The sequence below is a fragment of the Leucopleurus acutus genome, assembly GCF_964270905.1.
Source record: "Leucopleurus acutus genome assembly, chromosome: 9".
NCBI lineage: Eukaryota > Metazoa > Chordata > Mammalia > Artiodactyla > Delphinidae > Leucopleurus > Leucopleurus acutus.
In genome coordinates, this window is record NC_139144.1 from 50,979,236 (window position 1) to 51,001,759 (window position 22,524).

At 42.7% G+C, this 22,524-nt stretch overlaps 2 protein-coding genes across 4 annotated transcripts in view; one reads left to right on the forward strand and one right to left on the reverse strand.

The window, feature by feature from the left end:
* Window positions 1-3,078: 3,078 nt before the first annotated feature.
* Window positions 3,079-4,296, reverse strand: PEG10 (paternally expressed 10; the record flags this gene model as incomplete). Its single annotated transcript, XM_082846830.1, has 1 exon — window positions 3,079-4,296. The coding sequence occupies one exon, from the start codon at window positions 4,294-4,296 to the stop codon at window positions 3,079-3,081; it is 1,218 nt and encodes a 405-aa protein (XP_082702956.1).
* A 6,715-nt stretch (window positions 4,297-11,011) lies between these two features.
* The window catches only part of SGCE (sarcoglycan epsilon), a 66,983-nt gene continuing 55,470 nt past the window's right edge, over window positions 11,012-22,524 (forward strand). For all 3 annotated transcript variants that reach the window (XM_082846791.1, XM_082846789.1, XM_082846790.1), the window contains exon 1: window positions 11,012-11,135. In XM_082846791.1, the coding sequence (XP_082702917.1) occupies window positions 11,027-11,135 (109 nt within the window). In that variant the 5' untranslated portion in view covers window positions 11,012-11,026. The remainder of the gene's footprint in view (window positions 11,136-22,524) is intronic.

Below are 22,524 nucleotides of genomic sequence, written 5' to 3' on the forward strand. Positions count from 1 at the left end.
CCAATAAAAAAAAAATTGAAATTATGGGTGATGTTAAAACAGAAGTTTAAAGATGAACAGGATGAACTATTATACAGGTACTCCAGTTCTGAGGAGGCTCTCATTCACAGTGTTGTAAGAGTTCACAGTAAAGAAATATTTTACACTACCTTACTTATCCATTTTAATTAATTTAACAATAAGACTTGGATAGTACTTTGTAATTCAATGGAAATCACTTTTGAAAGCAGAGTCACCACTTTAAAACACTGTTAAAAGGACACTATCAACCTACAGCTAAAACTTTTAAGTATTTAAACATGCAAGGATAAGGGTGGGTGATAATATGTGAAAGATGATGTTGATGAAAAGTGAAACTTCACCATGAGACTCCTCTTCATGACAGGCAATTTGAAATATACACCATGTTGTTTTCCTACTCAAACTGTTGGAGACTGTGTGTTGAAACACATGCTCCGAGAAGCCTGCCTCTTTCTTCTCCATGCATGGCAGCAAAATAGAGTCTCAGCAGCCAGGCAGGAAGGATGACACAAATCCTGCAGCAGGGTTAGTGGCAGTAGTAAATAGAAAGAGAGAGGTTAGACAAACAGTTCAAGGTAGTAGCAAGGGACCAGGCTAAAGGAAGTCAGGCAGTGCCAGGTTAGCACAAAGCGTCCAGGAGACACCAGCTGATGGTACTGGATTGAAGACAACTCTTGTGTTGTCTGTTGCTTTGAGTTGCTTTCGCAGGCCTTTCATTCCTGGCAGCTTATCGGCTCCAACCCCTAGAGGGTGCTAAAATCATTCCCCCTCCCTAAGCATCCTAGTGCTACAGTCTAGTGAGGGGACTGATGATGAAATGCCCAGATGCATATGGAGGCAGACACGGATAGATGCTCCCAAGACTTCAGGTGATGCTCTTCCAGCCAATGAACAACGCTCTTGAAAATTCTTTCTGAAGTTCCAGGTCAAGGTGGTAACATTAACTCTGAGTCTCCCCTTTAAGAGTTGGGTATGGGGATTTAGGAGTCCTTTTGATTTGCTACTCGTTAGCCCTCATACATGACTGAGAGGTGATCACATTTCACAAACATCTAACACACCTGGAGCCACCAATAGTCTCTGGTTACCAGGTTTAAGGTTTTGTGGAAGCCACTGCTGGCATGGTGATGGTAAGGTGTTGTGACAAAGCCAGAGTTATTGGGTACATGTGATTTGCACCAGGATGTGAAGGCACACTCACACATGCCAACGTCCATCTAAGCGTACTTCCTTCCGAGGCCTGAGGTGTTTCTGTTGCAGGGGTTTTGCCTGCTCCTGGGGGAACCAGTTGAGCTGCTGCTCCTTGCATCATGAGAGTGGAGTCTGAAGATGGTGAAGTTTCAAAGGGTGCAGCAGAAAGATCATGGAAGCCGTTTCACACTGCACCAATAATTGTGGCTTCCTTAATAAGGCCTCGGTCCTCCAAAGATGTAAAGAGAGTACCGAAACTGCAAGAAAAGTCATGTCCTCCTCCTCCTTGTCTCCCCCTCCATAAAGAAAACAGCATTTCCTGTGTTTGCATCAGCTTCTCAGTAACTATCAAATGAGGAACCCGGCAGCCAATAATTCATATGGTGACAGAGGTTTCAGCAGGTAAAACCCAGGCTTCCAGGGTTTGCTGGGAAGTAAACTTATTACGAATTTTAATTCGATTGGCAGTTAAGGTGGAAAACAGAGATGATTCGTTGGTAAATACTTTGTCACTTCCACCAAACAGTGGAGGTCTGTGGGTGCTTTAGGATGTGCCCCAGTCCAGGGTGGCCCTGACCTTCTGTAGCCGTTTCAGAGAAAACCTGTGCCTCAGGTTGGTCTGAAGGTGCAATAGCCCAATTTAGCACGCAGTCACTGATTGAGAAGCTGAACAGGAGTTCATTTCGAGGGCAGAGATCCTGAAGGACATGATGCGTATTTACATGGTGCTGTAAGACGGCGGCGGGGGTGGGGGCGGCGGTGGCGGCGGCGGCTGTGGCGGTGGGTACTGGGGCACCGGTGGCTGGCGGTACCAGTGCGGATTCCAGGTGATCATCACGGGGACATAGAGCGATCGCCCCTGTCCATCTCGCCCCACGGGGTACCAGGCAAATCCTACCGGGTAGGTCGGGTACGTGGCATATGCAGGGTAGGTCGGATATCCTGGTATTTGAGGTACGTATTCAGTGTACGTCGCCAGGTGAGCTTGGTCTTCTAAATTTGGAATAGAGAGTCGAGGATACTGATTCTGGATGGTGAAATTGTTGGGAGCTCGGCAGTCGTAAGAAACTTGCAGTTTCCACCCCCTTTTCACTTGGAGAACTTGGGCTCCGTTGGGTGCGACGGTGGGAGTAATGAGCCCATCTTTCACGTTTCGGGCCACAAAATCTCGCAGAGCTGCCATTTCGGGTTCCGACAGTGAGTACACGTGTCCGCTGGGAATACTGTGTGCTCCAGGGATCATTTCTATGTTAGGGTCAACCAGACGGTTGTCTGGGTAGACGTTTTCATCTACTGGAGTGTACACATTCTGGACGTAGTAATACCTCACGGGTTGGTAAACTCTGTATCCTTCCACCGGGTAATACAATGACGGCTGTGCTGGTGGTGGGAGCGCAGGTGGTATCGGAGAGTACATCCGGCAATGGTATCGGCAATATTCGGAATCGAAGACGATCGATCGGGTGCTCCACGTGATGTTGGGATCGTGTGTGCTCAGCCAGCGCACCCCTAGGACGATGGGGAAGAACGGAGACTGAGTCACATCGAATGACAGCACCTCACGGTGATCTCCCAAGTCGACGATCAGGTCGTGCGTTTCATGGACAACTGGGCCCGATGCTATGGGACGTCCATCAATCGCTTCTACAAGTATTGGCCAGTCCTTGACTCTCAGAGGAATGCCATTCTGGGCAACGTATTCGTGGTCAATGAAGTTGCCGGAAGCACCAGAATCAATCATGGCTCGGACAAACAGGGTGTGTCTGCCCGGAAGATGAATCTGGAGCATCACTTGCAAGTGTGGCGATGAAGCAGCATCATCTTGTGGGGACCTTATTAATTCCGGCCCGGTCGCTGAAGGTCCCTCTACAGCGGGGCCGGGGAGTTTCCCGCCGGCGAAGCCTTCGAGGCCTTGGCAGGACAGTTGTCGGCGTAGTGACCTCCATTCCCACAGTAGAGGCACAGGTTCAGCTTTCGGCGTCTTTCTTTTTCTTCCTGGGTCAGGCGCATGCGGGCACCTCCCACGGGCTCAGTCGGATCTACCTGGTGGTGGCTGTTGACGTGAGGCATCACCAGCGCACGGGGCGGGGAGCGCGGCTTGCGGGCGGCGGCTGCCCGGGCCAGCCTTCTCTCGATGTGGATGCACTGGCCGATCAGTGCGGACAGCGACTTGGCGACTTCGAGGCGCGACAGCTCCGCCTGAATGTGGTCGCTGAGGCCCTCGTGGTACTGGTCAATCAAGGCAGGCTCGTTCCAGTCCAGGTCCTGGGCGATCATCTGGAAAGTGTTGGAATAGTCGATGACTGACCCCATGCCTTGGCGCAGACGTCTGATCTTGCGTTTGGCAGCCTCGCGCCGCTGAGGGTCTTCAAACACATGCTTCATTTCGGTCATGAAGGCTGGGTAGTTGTGCATCAGGTAGTGGGATCGCTCTAGCTTGGCGGAGGCCCAGCGGGCAGCACGGCCGGTCATCATGCTTGTCACGAAGCAGACGCGCACGCGATCAATGGAGAAATCTCTGGTGCTCTTTTCCATGAAGAGCTGGCACTGGGCCATGAAAGGCACCAGCATGTCTGGGTTGCCGTCAAACTTCTCGGGAAGGTCTTCTGGGCTCTCTTCCTCGATCGGAGTGGCTGGGGCAGCAGCGGCTGCAGCTCCGCAGAGCTCAATGTCATCTTCCTCCTCCTCAGGGGCGGGCTCCACCTGCTCGCGGAGGGAGGTGTTCTCCTCTGTGAGTTTCTGTACCTGGTTCTGCAGGTTGTTGTTCTCCTCGGACTGCTTCATGACCTTCTCTCTGAGGTTGTTGATCTCTTCAGAGAGATCCTCCCGCCTTCGTTCGGCCAGGTTGGGGTTGTACTGGCCCCTTTGGCCGCTGGAGGGGGAGGCAGGATCGTTGGGGGGAGGCGGAGGAGGAGGAGGTGGGCAGTCGGGCCCCAGGGTGAGAGGTGGGGTGGGAGGAGACCTCCCAAGTGCAGCTTCACTCCGGTGGGGAGAGAGGCCTGGATCCTGGCCTCCTCTTCCACCCTTTCGCCTTTTGGTTTTCAGAAGCTTTTTGTTTCTGTAAGTGAAGATAAAAGCATACATTCAACATATGCATTTAAAGCGCCACAATACAAAGAAGATTTTATCATTTAAAGTATCTACTAAAGTACTCTAAACACATGAGTATTTAAAGCATCTCTTTGTTCTGCTTGCTCACATCAATAGTTCATCAACAGACAAAAGCCCTGCAAAAAAGCTATTAATCAGTAGGACAGTAGATAATGAAAAGCATCCTACTTTTTGATGTCCAAATGACTTTTTCCTCCTCAACAATCACCTGTTCATCATGATTCAACAATACACAACTGTATCAACAGCATTATGACCTTTACTGACTCATAAAGAATGAGGAGACACTCCAAACGAGAAGTTTTATAAGGAGAGAGCAGAGCAAGATACTTTCAAGCAAAGATTGATAGTGGAAAAGTTACACAAAATAAAGTCAAAATTATAACTTTATTATTAGAGAAGTTACCCGAAAAGTTGCTACTATTCCAGCCAATAGAAAACCAAGAAAAAGAAGGGGGAGGGGTGAGTTAAAAATCACAGTGCCTGTATTCATCAACCTGGGGGGAGAGGGGCACTCTGGCCCACTGTCTCGACCCTGATCCACCTCTACAGAGAAGGCAACTAGTCATCGAAAAAAACAACAACTGCCACCAGACCAGTTCGGATTGTCTGAATTACTTTTCGGACCATAATTTGATTTCCCAAAGAGAATTCCCTTGGGGACAGAAATGGCAATGAGTAGCAACCTGTGTATATCAGTTTCCCTCCTTATTATGCAGTCAATCAACAAATATTAATTGACATCTCCTAGGAGTAGCTGGGCTATAAAATGGGACATTCAAAGAAGCCCAATAATAGTATACCTCAAACTTATAATAAGGATTTAATTAAATAATGCAGGTAAAGCACCTAGTGAGTATTCAGTAACTGTTAGCTGATATTAATGAAGTTATTAATAAAGAACAGAAACTTTAAATTTCTGTGTAATGAGGCTGCGATTAAAACAGGGAGGGGCTGCAACTATGGCAACCTGGGGATGCACATCCCACTAAAGATACTAATTTTTTTTTTTTTTTTAAATACTGTGTTGGTCAGACAAATCCAGGGCCTCATGAGGCTTGCAGGTCACCAGTGTGCAATACCAGGTTTTTAAAAAACGTTTGTCAATACAGCCCCACCCAAAAGTTTGTAACTGAGAGTGGGATGGGTCACTCCTAGCGGGATGAGTGACTGTGTGTGGGGGGGGGGAGGGGAGAGGGGGGTTAAATGTCCTAATTATGGGTAGGGTGACAATAAATCATACATATAATAAATCAGCACACAGGGCCTGTGTACTTCCTGGAAATAGGGTTAAATTCATTTCGAGTAATTATTTTAACACTTTGATGATTTTTTTAACAGGCATCAAATTCTCATATTTGGAAAACTCTAGGAAAGTGCTCAAAAGTTTAAAAATATAATATGTAAAGCAGGCAGACTGCCTATTCACTACATTTTAACTTGGCAGTCCTGGTCACCTGTTCTTCTCTGACCCATCAAGGTAAAAAATGGACACCAAATTAATTATGTAAAATAAAGCCACAAAGATAAATGTGTTATTCAGAGAAGTTAGGTGAAAAATAGCTAATATTTCAACCAATAGTGTACAAGGGAGAAAAAAAAAGGTGATGGTAATCAAACATGATGCCTGGCTGTAGAGAAATACCCCTTCCTCCTTCCTTCCTAAGACCCCTCCTCATTCTTTGGGCCCCTCCCCTGCCCCAGCCCTGCCATCCACAGCCATTTTCCCTATGCCCTGGACTGTGGGTATGGCCTCTTCAAGGAGTGGCTATACAGCAAGTAGAGTCCTTAAGGGACAGAATTACTGTGCCATTTTAATAGTTTTAAATGCTACTTAATTACTTTAGTAGCTTAGGCTATGGAAACAGCTAATAGTTGACATGCAAGATAAAATCTTCAAGTTTAGAAAAAAAATATCAGAAGATGTAATTAACACATCATAGCCTGTGACATTGTTTCATTTCCAGCTGCTTAAAGACAATTATATTGGTGACATTCAGAAAATGAGGTCACAAAATAATGCAATTTTTATTAATTAAACTTAAGAGTTTTAATGTCCCATTAAAAAGCAACTAATAAGCGCAGGTCAGGTGACTCAGGTGTCACTTCTGTCATCAAGACACTAATACTTAAAAACTTAGAGACAAGACTTCTGAAAAGGCATTCACAGCATGGCCTGGAGCATCGCGACCCAGGTCAGGAAGGTTAACAACCTATATGTCAATCACAGTCACTGGGGTGGGCTTTAATGAGGCCCAGGTCTGATGGTTTTCACATCTGCAAAACAGGATAGGAGAGAAATAACAACACATTAGGAAATCAGCAAACAATCACTGTATGGTTTTTGGAAACAGAAGGTTAATAAGAGTTTAAAATTCAAATGCTTTTGGTGACAGGAAGGTAATATAAAGGTGAGAAGAGACTGGAGATAGGAAAACAGGAAGGGGCTGCAACTATTTAACTTGGGGATGCATACCCCACCCCCCCATCTTTTAATTCTTGTAAAATTTTTAAATACAGTGCTGGTCAAACAAATTCAGGGCCTTTTTTTACCTTCGAGATCACCGGTTTGAGGCCCTTAATTTTTACCAATATCAGGCCTAAGGCCTACACTCCCGGGGTTTGTAATTTTGGGGTGGGACTCTAAGTCCTAAAAGAGTTAACTGCCCAGAACAGAGTCGTTTAACCATTAAAAGTGATAGGGCAGTGGGCAGGCAAGTCAACAGTATAAGTAAAGTTTACAAATGTTTAAACAGCAATTGGAGCACCAGTTAACATGGGAACAGGAGAACGGTAACTTGACTTGAATATAGGACTATGGCTCCTTAAACACCCCCTTAGTAGGGGCTGGACTGGGAAGGTGGGTCAGGGGGCCCCGTGCCTAAAACCTGGAAGGACACACAGCATAAAGCTAAGCTCCCTGGGACAGATGCCACCGTAAAGGTGACATGAAAAAGAGTTCAGTATTACTCTATTTAAGAAGTAAAGACATTTGCTTCATCTTTGACTCTTCACAATGACTTTTGAAACTTTCTATCCCCCGCACCCCCCCTACAAACACACCAAGGTGCAAAAGTAGCCAAAACCCCGCCATACATTAAACATCGCACTAGTAAATGACACTTCATTAAACAGTGCTTAATTGTTTTATTTGCAAACGTCCACATTTCTTTTTGAGAGCTATGAGTACTATTTGCGAAATGCAAATTCTAATAATATGCACATTTTTCAAACCATTGTTTTGAACCTCTTTAAAATGCAGACACAAATTCCGAAGAGAAGAGGGGTCAGGGTGGCAAGGTCGGTAAAAGGGGCCTGGGGACTTACTGAAAGGTGTAATTATGATTAGCACACGTTATCCATAGATTGTATACTTGTTGGGGGCTGGGGGGAGGGGTGATTGGTGGGGTGTGACAGGTTTTTGGGAGCCAGTGCTTCTAAATGCCCCTGTAACACTCCTGGCTCATGGTTTCTAATATATGGAACCAGGTTTTAAAATTGCTTCATTTAGTTAGAAACATAAATAGCGGATTGGCAGTTAGCTATAAATTTGTTTTATATAGATATTTTTAAATGCCAGCTAAAACCTTCAATCTATATTTTCTCATGTAACCACTTTGTTACGTTACACAAATTTCAAATGACAATTATGTACCATTAAGTAATCCACTTGCCCCAAATTTAAATAATTAGCTTTTGCTTTTTAGTTTATAAAAAAGCTAATTATTTTGAGTGTTTTGAATTTAGTTGCTTTGAATTATAATTACTGCTTACATTATTGGAGCTTAAAAATGCTTTTTTTTTTTTTTTTTAAAGATCCTGTTGAATGAGAGAGAGATAAGGCAAGCAATGTCTTGGACAACCCAGGACAGCAAAACACCATAGGAAATAGCCAGGAGCAAAAAACCAGAACACAACGGCAGACACCAAGGAAGACACTGAATAAACCAGTTTACTCTGGTCATTTAACACTTATTTGTGCCTACAATGTGTCAGGCACAATTATGTAGGCAAGTTAGCCAGGGCTAATCCTCTAAAATTCCAAGAAAAAAATCCAGATAAACACCTCATCCTTGCTCAGAGGCCAAGCCAGTAGCATCAACAAAGTCACTTAAAACTCCTGTGAAACAAAGTTCAAGTTGTTCTTTATTTTGTAGCCACCAAAGCATCCGATTCCAGTAGGTCCCACCACAAAGGTCCACTAGTGTGTCAAAAGAACTTGAGTTTTTTAGTTTTAAAAAATTAAATTTTTAATTTTAATTTTTTAAGGTTTAAAAAATCTTAAAATTTAATGATGTTAAAAGCATTTAAAATATTTTTTCATTTGCAGTAAAAACGTTTAGCTAGATTGCCTTTAGAGGCGCCAGCCACGTCAGCTTGGAAGCACCCTTCATAAGCCACTATCAGGAGTTTAAATTGTGCGATTATGTTGTTTAACATATGCAAAGTGCTTATTAATGCCATGTATAATTATTATTGTTGTTAATTGTCCTTATTTGTTTTTCTTATATTTATCAGACACTGGTGGATAAAAAGCAAAACCGGCGCAGAAGAGAAACCGCAGCAGCGAAACCGCAGGAGAGCTGGGCTGTGCAGCCAGGCGCAGGCAGCGAAGACGCAGGCGCAAAGGAGGGGTACCTGATGGGAGGGGTACCTGATGGGAGGGGTACCTGATGGGAGGGGTGGGGGCCCACACTGCGCAGGCGCAGGTGGGCCCTGGGGAGGTGGGGCCATAGGCCAGCCCAGAAGAGGCTGGTTCAGGGCGGGGCCAAGTTTTGAGAGGTGCGGTCTGGAGGAGCCACTCGAGAGAAGGGGGGCTCAGAGGGAGGAGGGGTCTAGAGGAACCGCCTCAGAGGAGGCGGGCTCGGGGAGGCGCGGGGTCTGGGGAGGCAGGGTCTAGAAGGCGCGCTCTGGGAAGGCGCGCCGCAGAGGAGGCGCGCTCTGAGTAGGTGCTGGGAGGTGCTAAGCCTGTTCCTAGGAGATACTGCAGAGAAGGCGCGCTAGGATGGGCGGGGCAGGTCTGAGACTGGCTGCATGCCTCTCCCAGGATTCCCCCCTCCCCAAGCACCTCCCACCAGCCTCCAACAGGCAGATTCATTTCATGCAACAAGAGCACTCACCCCCAGATCCAATCCCCCCACCACCACCCCGCGCCTTCCAAGACTAAGCAAACCAGTTTCCACAAACTGTTGCTGGACGCCAATTCGCGCCACCACTACAACTATACCGCCACTTCAATCAAGCGCAACTAGGCAAGGCAGCCCGCTCTGCCACCACCAAAAGATTTTTTACGCTCAAGTCAGCGCCCTTCCACTCCACTGCCATAGCAGGAGTGGTGTGGGCAGAATGTTAAACACTAATTTTTGCCCAGGGCTCCATTTTGTCTAACAGCACCATCATGCAGAGAACCGTCCTGTAGAAAAACAGTGGGAGCCATTCCAAAAGGTGTGTAAGAGACAAAGGGTGGGGTTCCTCCAAGAAGACAGAGTAATCTTACTCTTCAGTTCATGTGCACTTCAGCTGGTTTCTTTGTAGCGCAAAACAGTGCAGCTTGTGTACCTCTGCAGCTGTTATTACTTTGTAGCGCATTTTAGGTGTAAATTGTTCCGCAGCTCATGTACCTCTGCGGTTCCTGTGTCTTGGAGCGCAATGAAGCGCTGTTGTCGTGCTAATCGTTATCATTTTTGTAGAGCTTATCTTCTACAGCTCAGATTTTGTAGCGCATTTAGAGCGCAAATCAGTCATCAGTCTGCGGCTCACATATCGTTGCAGTTCATACTGGTTCTAGCGCAAAGAAGCATCCATCAAGTCTGTAGCGCATTGAAGCGCCCATCCGTCCGTAGCGCATTTGAAGCGCTCATCAGTTTGTAGCGCATTTGAAGCGCCAATTAGTTTGTAGTGCATATCACTTTGCAGCGCATTTGCAAATTGGTCTGTAGCTCATGTCCGTCTACAGCTCATGTTTGTCCGCAGCTCATATGTGTCTACAGTCCGTATCTGGACTTAGGTTCTGGAAATCAAAGCCCTGAAGGCTAGGTTTCTCCATGCAGTTTTGGGGCACAGCCAGTGAAGGCGTGACAAGGTGTGCGTGGAGACATTCCAGGCGCTACTCCATCTCCCGCAGCTTCCGATAAGAAGGGGGGAATGAATGTGATCTTAAAAAAAAAAAAGAAACATCCTCACCGCATACTCACCACGCGAGGACTCCTCTGCGAAGACACTAAGGACGGGGTCCCACACCTGTGCCAGGCGTGGGCTCCGCTGGGTGCTCGGCAGCCCGGAGTGGCTCCGGACGCGAGCCCGCTCAGCGGACCTTTCGCGAGGCTCGGTGGTCCCTCTTCGCTGGTCTCCTCAGGTCGTAGTCAGGTTTCTTCGACACACACCAACCGAAGTTGAAGCGCGTGTACCGAGAGCGCCGACTGGGAGCCTTATATAGGCTGAACCGAGGAGGGGGGCGCCAAATCCCAGCGTGCTCCGCGGGTTAGGGGGGCGGAGGGGGGAGCGGGGGCGGAGGGGATGGGGGATGGGGGGTGGGGGAGATGGGGGTGGGGGCGATGGCCACGCTACACTGGCCCGCCGCTAGAGGGAGCACGGGATTAAGGAGGGGGTGCAGGATGCTGATGCTGAACTGGCCAAGCTGGGAGGAAAGAAGAAAGGGAGGGGAGTGGAGAATCGAGGACGGCCCGGCCTAGGCAGGCCAAGAATGCAATTGCCCTGGTGGTGGGAGCTGGGAGACCCTTGTGCTTGGACGGGACAGTGTCGGGGGACACGCAGGATGAGCCCCGCAACCACTGGCACCTTCTTGCTGACAGGTTAGTGGCCCGCGCGCGACGGGAGGTCCTGGGGCCAACAGGCCGCCGCTTCCCCATCCCCCGCCCGGGTTTTGGGTACCCGGGTGCATTTTCTGGGCATCAGCCCCTCTTGCTGCGGAATCCCCAGTGCACCCCTCCTCCAGGACGCCCCGCACCCCACTTCCCGGGCCCTGTACGTCCCCTACCAGGCTTGACCCCTGGCCTTTTTTCTCCGCGCCCCCTGCGGGCCCCTCCCTGCCCGGAGGCGCCGAAATTCCATCTCCAATTTCCATTCCCATTGCTCCCCCACCCCACCCCCAGCAGTCCTGGTGGTGAACCTCTCCCGATCCCTGCCTGAAAGAGCTGGGGGTCGTTGACCATTTCTGGGGGGGGGGGGGTTGTGGCTTACCCCGCGAATGGGGCTCTGCGGCCCAGAGGCGCGCCGTAGGAAATGGGTGTCAAGCTGCGCCCCCCTCTACACAAACGCATCTTTTTTTTCCTTTTCTTGAATCCGATCTGGAGAGAACACAAAAATGTGCATTTGAAACGCCTAATTCTCCCCTCTTTCTAAGAGAATTTCTCGGCGACGGAAATCTCGTTTTTCTTAGGTTTTGCGGAGCAGGGAGAAGGAATCATGAAACGCTAGGAGCCAAACAGGGTGTTGAGGTCAGGTTAACCTCGGCTGGGGGCCAGAGATGCTGCAAACAGAACGGTTTGCCCCACCAAGTGCACTATTTCGAGAAAGCAAAAACAATTAGAAACAGCTGTGGATGCCTCCAGTGTAGTTGGCGGGCTTCGGAGGCTCCCAGCTACGGCCTTGTGGTGGTGATTACGAGGTTTACGCAGAGACCTAGATCTCTCTGCAACATTACATTTTTCTAAATCTTGTAGGGTGAATGAATACATTTAGTCACGGTTACCGCACGTTTAATCCTTTGAAGCGTGTTGCCGAGATTCGGCCGCAAATATTTGTGTATATTTATACATATAAACATATATATTTTACGTTAGAGAAAATTGCAGTGAGTTACAAGACTTTAAAATACTGATGAGGAAGGATGCTGGAAAAAAAGCCTTAACGTGGGTTTCCATTTAAGTGCCTCAGAGTGTTACGCACTGAGGAAAGGGACAATCTGTTGATAATCTTAGTAAAAGAAGTTTAAAATGAAAAACCAGTTGCCTACAACTGAGTGAGGTTCCTGAAACACAGATGAGACACATTTGTATATAAAGGCTAAAACTGAGCATATTTCAGTAACATTGCTACAGATTATTTTATACATAGAGGATAGATAAGAATTTGACCCATTGTAGGAGGATAGATAAGAATTTGACCCATTGTAGATGATACGATGGCAGAGATCTCACTTAAAGCGAGCCTTTCTAGGAGTAAACAGAACTGTAGCACATTTATTGAGATTCTACTTTTTAATCAGAAATAAAATGTTGACTATCAGATATGCGAATGAATGAAGTGCAGATTTCCAACACTGAAAGATATTTTTCTACGAAGTTGGGTGAACATAATTATACTGTGTAGAAGTGCCTAGTGCCTTTTAATGTTTAGGATGTTCACTCTTTTCTGCAATGTAGAATTTCAGGATTTCTTATGTATGCTAGAGTACTGTTCTAGTGACCACCGGACTGTCAAATTCTTAGCATTTTTAATCCAGGAAAGTTACTTCATCTACTTGTTTGTTAACTGATAGACATTCTTTTTTCTAAAAAATGAAATTAAAAAATAGTATAGGTGATAGAGAAAATTCAGGTTTAAAAATCTATCCCAAGACTTTTAAAGTTTGAACATATTTGAATTTTTATTTCAAAATGTTAGCCAGGATTTTTTTTGGTGGGGGGTGTGTTTGTGGGAAAAAAACAGCTTTAGTATTATCCTTATCATAATAAAAGTAATTCCTATTCATTGTACAAAATTTAGGGAAGAAAAACTCCAGAAACTGGGGGAAAAAAATATCAAGAAGAAAATCAAGATCACCTGTAATCTCTTCATCCTGCGATAACCCCAGTAAACATTATGGGCTCTACTTTATCTATGCATATACATGTGCGTAAATAATATACATTTTTCACAGAGTTGCGCATGTATAATTTCTAAAAATTGAAAATGGGATCAAATTAATTTCCTCCATTTTTTCTCTTCAAGGAGCCTTAACTATCTAATAACATTAAATTTGCAGAGTATTTTTAAAAGGAAATAGTATTAATTACTTTTTCTAATTAAAATTTTAAATGAACAACATTGGTACAGAAATATTTAAAACCAAAGAATAGAGTTTCCTCTGATCTCACTATTCTAACATACACATAGTAATCATTTGTTATATTTCCTTGTGTTTTTTATTCTTCTACATATGAAATAATTTTTGCTCAGAAATAGATTTTTCTAAGGAAAAAACAACATCAGTAGATAAGTAGTTTTGATAAAACTTTTTAATCTAAAGCAGCAAAACAATGTTAAACATAAAAACAAAAATACAATGTTAATAGATAAATACTTGAGATAACACGTTACCTAAAACAACAAAACTACACCCCCCAACTTAATAGACAGGAATTTAAAACACTTTCTTGACATTTGATATCATGAGTGAATTTTGGATTTTCTCAGATATTTGTTCCCAATGTTGTTTGTTTCTTACCCGTTTTGCACAAGATTACACGCAAAGCAAAAAGAGGTGCTAATGTGCATTATATACTTTATCAAATAATAACTGGGCATTGCATCTGAACATTCTAATCCATTTTTATGAGAATTTCCTGTGGATCTATGAAGCTGTTGATTTACCACCTGTATGTTAACTTCTAGTGTAGTGGGAAAATTGTATTTAAAAACAAAGTGGGATTTTCACTTGTCAAATAATAGCTAGAGTTTCTAATTGGACGTTTTATTTATTTAAGACAATTTGCCATGTATCTGTGAAGCTGTTGATTTGCCTTATATGTTCAGCTTAATTTCTTGGGTGGTGGGAAAATTGTATTCCAAAACAATAAAGTTGAATTTTCACTTGTCAAATAATAACTGGACTTTCTAGTCGGACATTTTATCTATTTTAGATGACAGTTTGCTGTGGCTCTATGAATCTGCTGATTTACCACATGCATTTGACTTACCTTTTAGTATATTAGGAAAAATTCATTTCTAAGCAAAGTAAAATTTTCAGCTGTCAAATATTAACTGGACTTAGTACTTGATCATTTTATCCATTTATTATAAGAGTTTGCCATAAATCCAAAAACTGTTGCTTTACCTCATATATTTAGTTTAAATTCTAGTATGGTGGACAAATTGTTTTTCTAAGCAAAGCGGAATTTTCACTTGTCTCTCAGACATTGAAAATTAGCAAGGGACAGTGAGAAAATCGATGAGAAAGAAAAGTAACACGTATCCAGTTTCTAGCACTGGTTTTCACTGATAAAAACCATGCTCCAAACAAAGTGTTGAAGCATTGAAGAAACCCTGACATGTTAAAAAATTCTCAATCTGATATACAGATTGGTTGGTATTGTAATAAGTGCAATATTTATGGATCACATTTTCTCCAAAATAACCAGCTACTTTGTTTCTTTTTCTTTTTTACTAACCCTCCACGCTTACTCTATCTGATCCCTTTTCTTAAAACTTACCGTTAAGTCAGTTCTAAACACCGAAGTGTAAATTCTATTGTTGATCTTATTTCCTACTCTTAGTGTAAAAAAGGACTGTAAGTGAATAGATGACATGGGTTTATGTGTCCGTTAGAGATTCTTGGTCTGGAGCTCTGTTTAAGTCCAGAGCTTCACAGAAGTATTAACATTGTGATTTTTTTCTTTCTATCCTTTCCAATCCCTCCATCAGAGACAGAGAGACAGGCATGATAGAAAGACAGATACACATGCGTAGGCAGATAGACAGACGGACAAACATGGACAGATAGACAGACACTTGGGCACACACACACATGCATGACATCCAGGGTTTTTCTAAACTTTAGGATCCAGTTCTCCAGTTTGCTATCTCCCTGATTTCTAAAAATATTAAGCCAAAAGCATCAGTGCATAATTCAGAAAAGGAAGCTGGTGTTTCTAAAGATCAACAAGTATTTTTCAGGTTGGTAGAATCAGATAGAGTCTCAATGCTCTTAAAGTTGTTCCACATGAACTGCTTCCGAACTGCTTCCAAGCAAAATTCTGTCTAAGCAAAATTCAGTTTTTTTAAACAATGTAACTATAGTAAAGACAGTATTGAATAAAAAACAATCTCCACCATCTGACACTAGAAGAAACATTTCCATTGATGTTCCTTCCCTTCTAGTCTTTGTTCCATGTGCATATATATTTTTACATGACTATAATTTTAATATGTGTAGATTTTTTACACTTTGCTTTGAAAGATAAGTGAATCTTGCTTTCAGCTAAGCATTTGTCAAGGCTTTAGGATGCTCTTGTGTGTGAGATGCTGTGTTAGACTAGCAGGATTGCTTTGTGAGCATGAGGCAGGCTGAGCCAGTACCCACCAGGTGTGGGGTTTACTGGGTTTGGGTCTGGGAGTGGTCCCTCGTGAAGGATCACAAGTCTTTGCCCTAGGTCTTCTCTTTTTCAACATTTTTATGGATAACTGTGATGAAGATCTAAGATGCTTGCTTTAAAATCCATGGTTGACTTGAAAAAAGGTTAACTGATACAAATAGATAACAGAATTTAGAGTTAACAAGGTTTAAGTAGGCTGTAGTGCTATTCAAAAATATATTTTATAGCAGTAAATGCATCATAATTCATTGGTGTGTAAGGAAGGAGGTGACTTTACATGGTGGCAGTTTTTGAGGAAAAGGACAGTTAGTATGAACTGGTGGCATAACATGGCTACAAAAATATCAAATTTAGATTCCGATAATAGTGTAGTGTCCATATGTCACAAAAATTAACAGTACCCTGCTCTAATTAACCACATCTGTACTATTGTGTCCATTTCTGGCTGTCACGTTTAAAGAGAGACATTGACAAAGTAGACAACTTCCAGAACAGTCTGTGGGGATGGTGAGGGGTCTGGCAATCCTGTCATAGGAGGTATCCTCCAAGGGTCTGGAAATGTTTAGCTTGAAGACTAAAAGTAGACGTAAACTCTCTTCTGTCTGCTTCAGAAAGCACATCTAGCTGCAGTGGGTGAAAGGTAGAGATGGATTTCAACTTGAGACCTTTCTAACAGTGCAGCTCAGGAAGGGAATCAACTTAACACCTTTACTTGGTCTCTTATTTTAAAGTATCAGAAATATTTACCTTTCTTGTAATGAATATTTAATTTGAAGGCCATAATAACATTTTAGTGTAGGATAGCAAAGATACTTGTGATGGAAACATTTTATTTTTTCTGATCAACTATCTAAAAAGAATAGTCCTATGTGTTGCAGGTTGATTTCTTACAACTTGAAAATAGCTGCAACAGGACATTTTAACACATTCTTTCCTCCCTTCTCATTTCATTTCAAACATGAAAATCTGTAGAAGTAAAGCTGTTTCCCCCCCTGCAAATTATCCTGGCTTTAACTTGCTTCCTAGAGTTGTTCCTTTCCTAGTGTTTCTTGCTTGCTGAGAACGGGCTTCTCAGGCAGAGTGGCTGCAGATGCCTTGGGGGGCGCCCTGGGTTAAGGGGGAGTGGACCGCTGCTGGGCAGCTGAGACCTCAGCTGCTGGAGCCTCTTACTCAGGGGAAATGTGGAGCCATTCTCCCTTCTGCAGTCCCCGCCCCACCCCCTTATATGTCCTTGCAATACTTAACAGTTACAATTTTTAGCTTTTCAATAGAAAATAAAACCTTTCAATCAAAAGTAGCTGCCGCCCCTGTGCTCTTTTAACTTCTCTTCCTTTCAAGTTAGCCTCGTTTCTGACTGCCAGTCTTAGTGTTTCAAACACGTCTCGGGACAGATTTTTCTTTCCTCTTCATCTGCCTATTGATTGTTTATTTTGATTATCATCTCTAACTTTGAAAATGTGATTGCTCAAAATTAACTTGTAGAGTATGCACACGGGACCCCACTTCTAAGAACTGATAACCTGTAACACATCTGACTCCATAGCAACGATTTTTATGCCCCTGACCCTTGGAAACTAAGACTCCGATGAGAAATGTGAAGAAAGAAGAGAACATTCTTCAGTCATCTTTTTCAACCAACTTTTTCCTGCCTCTTTTACTCCTGCCTATTCTCCCCACACCCAGAACTTTCTCCTCCACTCAAATTGTTAGGTCAGATATATGGGCAAGCTAACCTTGACTATGTGAAGTGTATTTTTCATGTTGAACAAGTTTCTCCTCTTCTTATTTTCTCTATCTTTTATAAAAGTGTCGTGCACTTTTGTGGGATAGTAGTAATACACCGGGCAACTTGTGATGGCTGGGTTCCCAGTTGTTGAAGATGCCACAGGCGTTCCTGAGTTAAGCTCATATTTCCGAGAGAGAAATGCTCAGCGATGAGCGCTGGCTTGTCAGCGCTCACGCACCTGATCTGCGGGCGGCTACTTGCAATTCCTTGAATGCAATACTCGCTCCTCTGCTCCTGGGTTTGGGAAGCAAATGATCTCCAACGTTTAAAATTTAAAACTTCAAGAAGTTATCTTAGGAAATAAACAGGTAGCCTTGAAACATGAGTTGCTGTGCTTATTAATGTTCTATTCTTGCAAAAATCAACATATTAGTAAAGCTGAAGTGCTGTTTTCTTCTTGGGTCACTTTGGTAAAATTCTCATTTTTCGTGTCTTCATCTAAGAATTTCTATGCCCTCTTTATGCGATCGCGGTTTAAATGTGTCTTATCACTTAAAAAGCGCTCGTCTTTAGCACGTCTCATTTTCTACTTAATTGCCTTGGACTAATCAGATTTTTTAGACCAGCTCTTTGGCATTCTGTACCACGGGAATCGCCACGGCATCTGTTGTGACACGGAAGGCAGACTTTTTCTCTTCTGACAAATGAAGCCGCTCGTTTCAAAAATGTTTAGGAGTTAGGCAGCTCCAGTGTAAATTCTTTCCCATTCTTTAGCTTTTCACTCATTCATCTGGTCACCACTTTGATTATCATGGAGATTTGGGGTTCACTGTGAATTTGAAAGAAGAGATCGCAGTTAATTTTCCTATAGCAGTTAAAGTGAAATATTTTAGTTCCTGATTTCTTCAGCAATAGACATAGAAGTAAAGTTGATTTTTTTACTTTGGAATGCAGAAGAAGAAAAAATTAGCCCCATGGTTTTTCTTTTTTTTTTTTCTCTCCTTAGCAAATTGGTGTTTTCTCACTGTGCGGTAAAATGTCTGTGGCTCTTCTGTCCTATGAAAGAGTTAAATCAGTGTAGCACCTTTAACATCTTTCATTTTTTTGTAGTTATAGAATTGATTCTAATCAAAGGCCAGTACTGCAGAAGTGGAAACAGAACAGGTTGCTACATGTGCTTATCAAAATTTGAAATGTATGTTATTTTTTGTCTAGCCGTTTAAATTCTAGTTTAGTTTACAAATATACTCCTTTAAGTGATGAAAAATAAAAATATAAGGACGTTTATTGTAGGATTGATAGTAATAATGAAAAACTAGAAAAAAATTGGGTCATCTTACTAACTAATACTTTTTTCATTCATTTATTTTTTGAGTATTGGACTGGTTTTGAGACTGTGTTAGATGCTGGGGAATACACTTTCCCAGCCGTTAGGGAAGTTTTACATTAGCGGGGTTGACAAAGATTAATCAATTAATTACACATATAAATGTGCCCTCAGAACTATGATAAGTGCTACAAACACTAGTAGAATTTCTAAGCAGGGGATTTGGCCAGACAGGGGGATTAAGGAAGGCTTCTCTGAGTAGGTACTCAGATCTGAAGGATGAGTAAACGTTAAGAGAGGTGAAGAGGAAAGGTATATTTGAGGTCAAAGGAAGAGCTCTGTAGAGGCCCTGGGGCAGGTTGCCCTGGCAAATAGAAGGTGTTGGAAAAAGTCCAGTGATGTTGGAGCCGGGAGGGAAGGGGAACTACAATATGAAAGGAGGCTAGATAGGGGGTCAGGGAGCAAATTTTCCCGGGTCTGTTAGACTGCCTTAAAGAGTGTAATCTTCATCCTAAAACCAACGGGAAGTCTTTGGAGGGGTTTAAGCAGGACTTGATCAAATTTGCATTTCAAAAAGAGCACTTTGGCGGCATTGTGATGAAAGGATTGGAGGGGTCAGAATAGAAGCGGTAGTTCGAAGGCTACTTTACTAACCCAGAATAGAGATGATGACCTCCAGGCTAGGGTGGTGATGGGGAAATGAAGATAGGAGGGTTATCTTGAGGGGTAAACAGCAATCGGAGTGGGTTGTGGATTGACATTGGGGTGGAGAGTGACAGGAAATATCAAGCATGATTTCTAGATTTCTGTTGTATTCATGAGAATGAATGGTGATACCATGCTTCTGATGAAGAATGCCGGAAGAGGACCAAACTTTAAGGGAAAGATCAGGAGTCCTAGTTTGGACAGGCTGAGTTTGAGGTGATGATAAATAAATTATGATTGAGCCACACAGCATGAAGCTTTGCAGTCTTAAAATGTGATATCATGTAAACACGTTCAAGATATATGCTAAGGGAGAAAGTGTGATCACATTATGTAAAGAAAAGCATGGTGTATGTGTGTGTTTATATATGTATGTGTATAAACGTACGTTTGCATATGCATAGAATGTGGAAAGATGCAGGGATTATTAAGAGTGGGTACTCTCTGCAGTGGCATTAGGAGGATGGCATTGGAGGGGACTTTTATATTTTATACCCTCCTGGTTATACTATTTGAATGTATTACAATGAAAATGTGTGGCTTCTATAATAAAGAAAAGTGATGACTGTTTCAAGTAAAGACCCATTAGTATATTATTGTTATATTTTTTATTTTGAGCAGAATTTTTTCCTACAGTTTTGCTTCCCTAACCCAGTAGCTCTTAACCACTTTGCCTTTTAATCCTTTCCCACTAGATTGCACTATTAGGCTAGATTTCACCGTCTGCATAGTATTTTGTATTCTAACTTTCGCTAATTTTATTAATTTCAAAAAAGTCCAACATTTTGCAGATGAGGACATTAAATTGTAATGGTGCGTGTAACTACTGCATATATTATGTATCCCATTTTCAAGGGTCCCACTGGTGCTCCTTATGCATCTAGTGTTTCTCAGATAGAATATAGATAGTACCATTTCCGGGCAGTGAAAACCCAGTACGTGCCTTGGTTGGGCTATTTGAGCAAAGGTGTAAAACTCCAAAGAGAAGTGAATAACCCTCCCTTCTCCATGAACTATTCTATCAAACCAACACTTTTTTTTTTATCAGACATTTAATTTTTCATCCAATTTTGATATATGTCATGCAAAGTCGAATCTTGTGTCCATGCAGTTTTTGCTTTTGTTGCATTATTTCCTCAGAATAAATACCTAAGAGTTTGTGAGCGTCAGAGAGTACAGATATCAATATAACTTGCTTCTTTTTATTTTATTTTAATTTTTTAACATCTTTATTGGAGTATACCTGCTTTACAATGGTGTGTTAGTTTCTGCTTTATAACAAAGTGAATCAGCTATACATATACATATGTTCCCAGATCTCCTCCCTCTTGCGTCTCCCTCCCTCCCACCCCTCTAGGTGGTCACAAAGCACCGAGCTGATCTCCCTGTGCTATGCGGCTGCTTCCCACTAGCTAACTATTTTACGTTTGGTAGTGTATATATGTCCATGCCACTCTCTCACTTCGTCCCAGCTTACCCCCACCCCGTATCCTCAATTATAACTTGCTTCTTATCACACCTGGCTTTTGCAGCTCTCAACCAGTCTGCCTTGGCCGGTACTGGGAATGAAGACTTGCTAAGCTGCCGTCTTCTTAGCCCTGTGAAGTTTGGGGTGGTTGGAGCCCCTGGGCTTCTCCTTCCGCTGGTGAGCAGCCTCTAGCATTTACTCCACTCTGCCATACAAATATCATTTTTCATGTGTCTCATGACCGTGAAGAAAAAAAAAAAGAGTGCTATATTCTATAATGCCAACTGTAGTGACAATAGTTTTTCCATTTGAACATCTATTTTTTTTAAAAAAAAACACATTTAAAGAAATCTAAAATTTCCTTCATATCAAGTGAAGAGTAAATGTGATAATAGCTTATATTTTTTGAGAACATCATTGTGTGCTAAGCACTCTTCTAAGGGTTTTAAGTGTATTATCTCATTTAATATTCACAATGCCTCTATGAAGTGGGCACTGTTCTGGCCCTACCAGATGAGTAAACTGAGGTACAGAGACATTGAATAACTCGCCCAGTGGAGAAAAACTGGGGTTTTGAACCCAGGCACTCTGTCTCCAGAGATGCTGATTTAAACCCTACCTTTCTGTGCTCCCAATTTTTATTTCATTCTAAAGTCTAAAATCTTACCTAGCTTGTGCTAAAATTATAAAATTCTAATAACTTTAAATTATATTAATTACTTACGTTCTGCCCCGCCAGGCTCTTCTGTTTTAACAAAGTGTAGAGGCTTCTCATTCTGGCATTTTCAGTTTGAAGTCTTGCTATTACACTTCTCTTAGGAATATTTTTTTCTGACTCCCTTTGAGGTTGGGGTGGACAGTTCTCAGCAAAGCCATTTTTTTCTCCATAGGTTCCAACTAACCTTTTAGCTTTCCTCTTTTAATGAATTGTGTGTGTGTGTACATACGTACATAACACATAAGATTAATTCTCATGGGTATTGCCTCCTCGCTAGCTGTTTCTTATCCAGCAGTCAGGGAAAACTTATTTTTTTCTAGAAAGAAAAGTAAGTTGAAGAGGACCTACTAGTAATAATAATAATATCTCAAATTACTTAAGAAATATACAGTTCACAGAGTGCTTTCCCATTTAACCATTTGGGGATCGTATTGATGAGTAGATAACGGGGACTTTGAAGTCAGTCAAGAAATGGGTTCAAAATCCAACTCTGATACGTACTAAACATAATGACCTGGGATAAGCTACATAATTTCCTAAGACTTCTTATCCTCATTGTAAAATGGAAGTAATAATACCTGTTTCACACAGTGATGATGTAAGGATTAGAATAGTTATGTATAAAACCTTTAGTGCCTTGTACTTAGCACTCAAAACTTGGTAGCTAATGATAATATCAGCTAACATTTTTAGAGAGAAAAATATAAAAACAAGATTTCAGCATAAGAGACAATTTTAAAAGTATTAAGGATAGGTGCATAGAAAAGGGAAGAGAAAATGTAGAGGGCAAGGGAGAGACATAATGACATGGGGAATGATAAGAGAAGGGAAGAGATGTAGGCGACATGAGCTGTCTATCCTATTTATGAAAACGAAGTCTTTGTCCCCTTTGAGTGAAATAGGAAAAGAGACAGATGAAACAGAGAACAAGAGAAAGACTTG